Source organism: Triticum dicoccoides, chromosome 2A, assembly GCF_002162155.2.
Source record: "Triticum dicoccoides isolate Atlit2015 ecotype Zavitan chromosome 2A, WEW_v2.0, whole genome shotgun sequence".
Taxonomy (NCBI): domain Eukaryota; kingdom Viridiplantae; phylum Streptophyta; class Magnoliopsida; order Poales; family Poaceae; genus Triticum; species Triticum dicoccoides.
Genome location: NC_041382.1, coordinates 543,920,531 through 543,928,796, shown reverse-complemented (window position 1 = coordinate 543,928,796; position 8,266 = coordinate 543,920,531). Strand labels below are relative to the sequence as shown.

Below are 8,266 nucleotides of genomic sequence, written 5' to 3'. Positions count from 1 at the left end.
TGGCGCGTCTCTCTCTCCCCTGACGGCGGCGCGAGCTTTTTCGGCGGCGGCTTGGCGGCGTGGCGCGACGGAGCTTCGGCGATGACTCGGTCCTACGGCGGGGTGGAGGGCAGGGCACCGTCCAGTGGTGCTGCCTCCGTGGCGGCTGCGGCTTGGGGCCCTTAACCCTGATCTGATCTGGATCTGGTGGTGCTTGGGTCTGGGCCATGGCGGCTGGCGAGGCGTGGTGTTCGTCGGGGCTTGTCGGCCTCTAGGCACCATGGGGGTGCCAGCGGCAATGTGTGCCCGGCATGGTGACGCTGGTGGAGGTGGCGGTCATCTTCTTCCAGAGATGGCCGGCCAGAGGCTTGGTGATCGGATCTCGAGATCCATCATCTAGTCCCGACTGCGAGTCGGAGAGACATGGTTACCGGTGAAAACCGAGCCGACGGCAGGCGATGGCGGCGTTCTCGCCGTTACCTTGATGGAGGTATCGTCATGTAACTATTGTAGACCCACTCGTGCTGCTCCGGGGGAAACCCTAGGATCTGGTGTTCCAGATCGGACGATGACGGCACTGCGGTGTCGTTTCTCTCTTGGGAGCATCGTTTGTGGAGCAGCGCTGGAAGTCAGAGGCAAGAGGTGGAGCGGCTTCGTCTTGCACGGAGCTTCGGTGGAGATGTCAAGCCATGCCTCACCGACAGGTGCTACGGACGGCAGATCTTCCAAGGACTTCAAGCTGTGTCAGCTGGTGGTACTTGGCAGCATGCGCTGAGGTGTATCAGTGGCGACCGCGACGTGCTCAGCTGTTTGCGCGCAGGGAGGTGGTGCCTTTGGGCGCCGTGGTGGCGTCGACGATAGCTAGACCGAGCAAGGTTGTTGCATCAGTACAGTTCTGAAGATAGAGCGGTGGCAGTTGACGGCGACGGACTCTCAGAGCACGCCGGATCAATGTGTGCCCCTGACCCGTCAAGTGGCTAGGTTGGGGTCTCAGGTCTTAGATGTTAGACTTGGCTGCGAGGTCTGTGATATTATGCCCGGACTATCAGCATCCCTTCATCAACTGGATAGGAGTAGCGATAGATGTTGCCTAGACGGTGACTTCAGACTTACTGTTGTATTTCTTTGTAAGGACTTTTATGAATAATTAATAAAGTGGCTGCATGCATCGTCTAGATGTAGAGGCCGGGGGTCTTCATCCATTTCTAAAAGAAAGGCATATTCATGCAAGCATATGTTCATCATAGAAACTTAACATGTTGTTTGTTAGAATTCCAATTTCCAACACACTGACATTCTGTAGCTATACATGGAGATTGCAACTCTGACCAACCAAACGGGCATGATATTTGAGTTTCGTCACTGACAACCAAAGAACAGAGAGAACTAAGCCCCCAACTACGATATAGGTGAAGTAGGCATGACTTGCGTAGATCAACAAAAGTGAAGCAATGTGTATCCTTCTCTATTGCTATGGCGTAATGAAATAAGTATACAAGCTAAGCCTTAACTATGATCATGATTTAAGAGACGTGTGTATTTTGATCCAATAACAAAGCTTCATCCTCGATCAAGTTTTTAGTGAGAACATCTGTAGAGTTCAACTCCTTTTCCGAAAAATCTTCAACTTGCTTAGCAGTACGAGCCTCCATTTCGTCGGTGCAAAGGGAAAAAGAAGAGAAGTACGTGTCTCTGTCTGTACATCACATCACCACACGGTGAAATAGTGTGTATACTTTTACCTCTCCCGGCCTCTGTAACCTCTCCTGTATGCCCCGTTAACCACACCTCTATTAAAACACTGTCTGTCGACCCACTGTACGAGCCACGCGTTACCGTTGGGTTGCTGTACGAGCCTCTGTTCAGCGTTGGTCTTGGACGAGCACAATCGCATTGGCGTTGGCCTCCCTCCGCCGCCGCTTCCTCGCCCGCCGCAGGATCTCCAGCGCCTCCCCCTCCCCCTCGCTCGTCGCCTCCTCCGGCACCACCTCATCACCCGGACACCCTGCACCATACACGCACACACAGGATCAGCATGCATGCATGAGAGGCACCGGCACGCAGAGGGGGAAAGGAAATTCAGTTCAGTTCCGCGGCTGCCTCTACCTGCTTCCAACTTCAGGATCACGCAGGAGGCGCTCCAGTCGCTGTCAGCCCCCTCGTCTTCGCCGTCGTCATCCGAGTCCATGAGAAGGCCCAGCATCGCCTGCATCTTTTTCCCACATCCGCAACCAACCAAGCATGATCATCAGTAACTAACCTTCCAAGAACAACTTCACACTGGTTTAACCTAACCTACCGTTTCACTTGCTTAATTAACAAGCACAAACCACAGAGAATTTATGAAGCAGCGGCACCAAAGTGTGCTCAAGTAAATTCAGTCATGTTCTTCTTTCAGGACAAGTGATTCAATTCATCAGTGATGTTCTTCTTTCAGGACAAATGACTCAGTTAATATAATTCAGTGATGTTGGTCTTGAGCCATTAGCTAGCTAGCAGCATTGCCTTAGGTGATCTCATCTCTGCTAACATATAAGTACACTTGTTCAGCCGAGCTAGAAAATGAGTTGCCTTATTGATTGGCGCCTCTGTATTGACCTTCTGAATCGCCAACTCTTGCTCTTTAGGTGGCGCTGGCCTGCTGTAGCTTGGGCCAGCCAGTTCCGGTACCATCCACTGTTCCACCTTTGGCTTCAGATCAACCGCCTTTCGGTGATAAACCACGGGCGCAGGAACGCTGGCACCGACAGATAAACAAGCCTAATTAGTCAGTAGAATCTCAAATCAAACAAGGATCAGGGAAGATTAAAGCAAAGGCAGATGCATATTCAGAAAGTGGACGCATTTTTTTTTTCATTAGCATTATAACTGAAAGACACCAATCTAATTAATCTTGCTGTCAAAACAGAGATAACGCTCTACTGTACGGGCATTAGAATATTGGACATTTCAAGATTTGAGAGGCCAGAACTAACTAGCTTTGTAATGAAAGAAAAAAAGAGAAGCATCTTATCACAAGATCCTCCTGCACATAAATAAGAGTGGCAGTAGGTTTAATACCCCTTCTGGAGAAGCATAAGAATATCTTGTAGCTTTCCTCTTGAGGATTTCAAGATTTATAGGTTCAGTTTGATTTTCGATTTCATCAAGGCAATTTTCACATCTGATGCTCCACACCACAGCAGCAATGCATAGAGTAATTACCTAACAACCTAAATCTGCAGTAAGAAGCTGAGGTTAGAAGAAGATTACGCTGTTGTTACTGGTATCAGGGCTTTCCCATTTGCCTCGGGTTTCTGGTTCGTCTGCGACCTTCCATCTGCTGCTTCTGTTTGTTTCACCTGGGGCCTTCCATTTGTCACTCGTGTGAGGTACCTCTGGGGCTTTGCATTTGCTGCTGTTTCTGTTGGTTTCTTCCTCTGGGGCCTCCCATTTGCTGCTGTTTCTGTTGGTTTCTTCCTCTGGGGCCTCCCATTTGCTCCTGCTGCCTGGTTCTTCCTCTGGGGCCTTCCATTTGCTACTGCCGTTTGGTTCTTCCTCTTGGGCCTTCCATTTGCTACTGCCGTTTGGTTCTTCCTCTTGGGCCTTCCATTTGCTACTGCCGTTGGTTTCTTCTGCGGCCTTCTGTCTGCTACCGGTCCTTGGTTCATCAGGGGGCTTCCATCTGCTACTTGTGTCTGGTTCATCAGGGGGCTTCCATTTTCTACTGCTGCCTGGTTCATCAGGGGTTTTGCATTGGTGGTGCAGCTCTGATCCTTCAACAAAGAAAAGAAAAATAGAATATGAGGAGACAAATACTGAAAGGCTAGTTAATTCAAATAGTTGAGTAAGAAGTACGCGTACTGCCAGCATTTGCATCACCCCGGGCAGCCTACTATCGAGAGATCTGACAGCTCTAACGACCCCCTGTCCAAAGAGGCAAAGATCAGGAAGAGCCACATTAGTTGCTTTGCTTTAGTATGTGCAGTGACGACGGTTGAGCATTCCACATGATATACAAGATTGTGCATGTTCCTCAAAAGCAATATTTTAACTTCAGAGTAAAATGCTGAAAAATAAGCCCTAGTGCACAATGAGAATTTTTAGTATTAGATATCATGAATAGACGACGGAAATGATGGTTCCTGGAAAAAGAAAGATACAGAAGAAAATGGTATGAACCAGCCTATATGTTTATATGAAACTAAACTCACACATATGGACATTGGAGAGAGCTTTACATAGTGGTAAATCATCAAGATAAGATAATTACTTATATGCACATGCCAGTGATCAGAATAATTTCCAAAGACAACCGAACCTAACAGAGTTGTATCAAAACTAGTGGTTGATCTTAGCAGTAGTACCTCCATCTCTTTTGTTAAAAAACTAAATATGTCACCCTTGAATTGCTCGAATTCTGTTTGAACTTGCTTTGGCAAGACTGAAAGTATCGAGGATATCTCATCCAGTTTGCTGGTGAGAATACTGAGCTGGTCAGCATTACTTTTCGTGCTTCCCTTGAGGAGTGCTTTGAGATCATCTTGCCCCTTAAGCTGTGGCAGCATGTTTGGATTAATTAAACAGAACTTTGTTGCCTCAGCAAAAAGAAGAAGGAAAAAAGGACTGAACCAGCAGCTATCCTTACAATTTGCTTTAGAGAGTCCTCTAGGAGCACAAACTTGTTCTGAATGCCACCAGCTGAACAAAACGAATACATGCTCTCATTAGTCGATGATGTACTATTTGTGGGAAGTAACAGAATCAGAGTGCAAAACTCATGAAGAAAATAGCAGCAACTACTATCACCGGTATGTTGATCTAAAGTACTAGTACCCATTAAGGGGTGACTTACAGTCTAGTGATGCCTCCTTCATGCCTCTGTTTAACTGCATCACATCATTTTGCACAGAGTCTAATATCATTCCCATCTTCTGTACTGAACTTGCCAGATGCTGAAATTTGCGCTCAACATCCTCATTAACCTGACCTGTCGAATAACATCAATTGAGCACTTTAGTCTAAATATACTTCCAAGTTCCAAGTATATCATGACAATGTGACAGCTAAAAATAGAACCTAGAGTCTAGGTTTAGAACAGCTTCAAGTGCACTATCTGTTTAAAGCATGCACCATTTGACCTTACATGCCCAGTAAATGAGAGAGTTTTTGTGAACCTATTCAGAACACCAAAACCAGTGTGCTTGAAGAGCATGTGAACTGTTGTTATGCCAATGAGTGAAATATAATTTCCCCGCAAAAGAAAGATGAATAAAATGTAAATTCTGTCAGGTGCAAGGGCTTGAGTTTACATCTGCTATCCAGAAGAGAGGGGCTCCAGCGGTGGATAGGGTTGGTTGGTATTTTTGCAATTTGCAGCTGAGATTCGTCACGCATACAAGAAGAAGCTGAACTGGCAGGATACGAAGACTTCCGCTTCGACGGGTCCTCTTGCATGGCAAATTTCTGGTCACCAATGGAAAGAGAATGAAGATCACAACTGGGCAGCAGATAAACAGTATGCACCGTATATAACTTTTTTTTAAGGAATCCAACTTCTGCAACTAGCAAATATAACAAAAAAAACATAGCTGTTCTCACTAAAACATTTAGTAGCATAAGGACTGTTGGTTTGGGAATTCCCTCTGCATTGACGAATATGAATAAATAGTAATGGAACTACATACTGACTGTGCCCAGAAGGGCGTCAATTCTGACAAAACATAGCAGTACATGAATGCTACTCACACTTTCAGTCATGCTGTACAGAATGCTCGCGTGCACCAAATTGAGATATCAAGCAATACTTAGTTCACGAATTTGCTCAATGAAATGGCAACTGCAGAGATTTGTACTATTTCTTTTGCCTATCAAACAAGCACAAGTGGATTCAGTGGAAACGACTAATTGCAATAACCAACGCCAATCAATTCGTTGCAAACTTGCTACTGCAACCAACAAAATCCCAAAACTATAGTTACCCACAGATCGAACAAAATCACTGAACCCACCAATCCATCCGGTAGAAGCAAACGCGGCCTGGATCATCGATCATCACACAGTAGCAACAATTGGAGAAGAAGGAAGATGATGTATACGAGACCTGATCGCGCGCGGGAGCCTGCGAGAGGAGGCTGAGGAGGCTCTCGTTGAGGGAGGCCTGCGAGAGCTGCGACTGCGCGTGCAAGAGCGACGCGCTGCCACCGCCCTGCGAGAAGGACGCGCCTCCGCCACCTCCGCCCTGAGAGAACGCTGCGCCTCCGCCACATCCGCCCTGAGAGAACGCCGTGCCTCCGCCACCTCCGCTCTGAGAGAACGCCGCGCCTCCGCCACCTCCGCTCTGAGAGAACGCCGCGCCTCCGCCACCTCCGCCCTGAGAGAACGCCGCGCCTCCGCCTCCACCGCCCTGAGAGAACGCGGCGCCTCCGCCGCCGCTGCCCTGGGAGAAGGACGCGCCTCCGCTGCCTATGCCCTGTGAGAAGGACGCGCCGACGCCCTGCGAGAAGGACTTCTGCGACATCGACTGGGACCGCTGCTGCTGCGCCGCGGAAGCAGCAGCAGGCGCGCTCGTCCCGCCACCACCGCCACCGCTGCTCCCTCTGGTCCTCCTGAACCACCAAAACAACACACCGCGATCACAAACCGAACCAAGTACGCGGCGGAACGAACGGGAGCAGCCGGCGGCGAGAGGGGAGGAGAGGGGAATTAATTAATTGGGCGCGGATCGGCCTGGGCGGGAGCACTGTACCGGGGAGGGAGGACGGAGATGGAGGCGAGGTCGCACGCCTTGTTGATCTTAAGCTTCATCACGTGCTTCCGGAGTGTCCCCCCGCCGAGGAGGGCGCGGCGGTGATCGCCGGCGGGGGCAGGAGGAGGAGATGTAGGAGAGCGACGGATTAGGTAGCGGTGGTGGAGGTGTTGGGGAATGGGAGTCACCGAGAAATTTGAATTCTCTCTCGGCTGCTTCCTGGCCTTTGGGCCCCTTCCCAGGTGCCGTGGTCTATGTGGGCTCAGGCAGGCAGCGTCGGCGGTGTGCGGAACGGGGTTTGCGTTGCTGAGCATACAGCGGATCCTTGAAAAAAAGCTCCTTTGATACAAAGGAATTTAGAATATTTAAAGGATTTGAAACCTTAGGTACTTCCTCCATTTTTATATACAAGTCCACTATGAAATATACATTTTGCATCTATACAAGGCCACCAACAGTAATCGAGGCAAAATCAATGATATTTTCTCATACTAAGAACATGTTTAATACTTGCATGCATGCAGTCATAATGACAGTTAGCTACTTCCTTCACTCAATTTCTTTGCATGCATGCGGAGTATTAATGATCCCAGTAAACAAGAAAAAAATCTGACTTGTAAAATATGCATTAAATTTTACATTGATACCTGTAATCCGAGTTTGTGGTCTTGTATATAAAAATGGAGGGAGTATTTTTTATGATGCTCGTTTGATTTGTAGGAATGAAAACTTTCCATCCACTCAAACATTTTTTAGAATTCCTTTATTTTTCATGTGCTATCAAACACTTCACCTAATCCCGTAGGGTACAAGAGGAGATGACATTCTATTCCTATAACTTTAATATTCTCACGTTTCGAGAATCCACTGAGCCGTGACCTCTCCTCACCTCTGAGCACCGGCCGCCACTCCGGCCCGGCAGCCACCATTCCCGGTGTCGGCATCCATCCTCCCACCTCTGTCTGTCCGAGCTCCTCCCTTCAGTTTTGGCGAAAATTTGCTCGTAAGGCATCTTCGAGGTCCTCCCAATTACCGATGGAGTTCTCGGGCAAGCTGTTAAGCCAATGTCGTGCGGGTCCTTTGAGCTTTAGTGGTAGGTATTTGATGGCATGTAGGTCATCACCTAGGGCCATGTGGATGTGTATGAGGAAATCCTCGATCCATATAGCGGGGTTCGTGGTTCCGTCATATTGTTCAGTATTGATGGGTTTAAATCCTTATGACAATTGGTGCTGCATAACCTGCACATGGAGCGAGCAGCTCCTCGGACCCGAGTTGTTGGTTGCCGAATGTCCGATGTCGTTACGGTCCTATCACATGTATAATCACGTGTATCGCCATGTTTGGCTAACCAAGCTAGGTATCCCGCATGTCCGATCGGTGGGCGCTCCCTAGATCCATAGATGGACCGAGACGAGCAGCTGGTCTTGATGCCAGTTTCTTCTGCAATGGTTTCAAAAGGAAGAAATGGATCCTTGTCGTAATGGTGAGGTTTTTCAGGGGGGTCAGGATATCCACTTGTTGGCCTATCTCGGCCCCGAGGAGGGCGGTCAGGCTTCC

The 8,266-nt window shown here is 48.5% G+C and overlaps 2 protein-coding genes across 2 annotated transcripts; both read right to left on the bottom strand.

Moving 5' to 3' along the window:
* Positions 1-1,356: 1,356 nt before the first annotated feature.
* Positions 1,357-2,393, bottom strand: LOC119355279 (protein PAIR1-like). The gene is made up of 3 exons (XM_037622066.1): positions 2,279-2,393; positions 2,086-2,191; positions 1,357-1,984 (listed from the first exon to the last, which is right to left on the bottom strand). Exons 2-3 carry the CDS (start codon positions 2,189-2,191, stop codon positions 1,842-1,844), a joined length of 249 nt encoding a protein of 82 aa, XP_037477963.1. The 5' UTR covers positions 2,279-2,393; the 3' UTR covers positions 1,357-1,841.
* Positions 2,347-6,914, bottom strand: LOC119355278 (protein PAIR1-like). Its single transcript, XM_037622065.1, has 9 exons — positions 6,707-6,914; positions 6,062-6,566; positions 5,271-5,424; positions 4,814-4,948; positions 4,607-4,659; positions 4,326-4,514; positions 3,823-3,885; positions 3,232-3,734; positions 2,347-2,716 (listed from the first exon to the last, which is right to left on the bottom strand). The coding sequence occupies exons 1-9, from the start codon at positions 6,763-6,765 to the stop codon at positions 2,464-2,466; spliced, it is 1,914 nt and encodes a 637-aa protein (XP_037477962.1). The 5' UTR covers positions 6,766-6,914; the 3' UTR covers positions 2,347-2,463.
* Positions 6,915-8,266: the final 1,352 nt, after the last annotated feature.

Excerpts from the sequence above, each read along its gene's own strand:
- LOC119355279 (XM_037622066.1), bottom strand. The coding sequence starts at position 2,191 with ATGCAGGCGATGCTGGGCCTTCTCATGGACTCGGATGACGACGGCGAA. Across the intron at positions 1,985-2,085 it reads GATCCTGAAGTTGGAAGCAG|GGTGTCCGGGTGATGAGGTG; the intron begins GTAGAGGCAGCC and ends TGTATGGTGCAG.
- LOC119355278 (XM_037622065.1), bottom strand. The coding sequence starts at position 6,765 with ATGAAGCTTAAGATCAACAAGGCGTGCGACCTCGCCTCCATCTCCGTC. Across the intron at positions 4,515-4,606 it reads AGGACTCTCTAAAGCAAATT|CTTAAGGGGCAAGATGATCT; the intron begins GTAAGGATAGCT and ends ATGCTGCCACAG. Across the intron at positions 2,717-3,231 it reads CTGATACCAGTAACAACAGC|CGTTCCTGCGCCCGTGGTTT; the intron begins GTAATCTTCTTC and ends TGTCGGTGCCAG.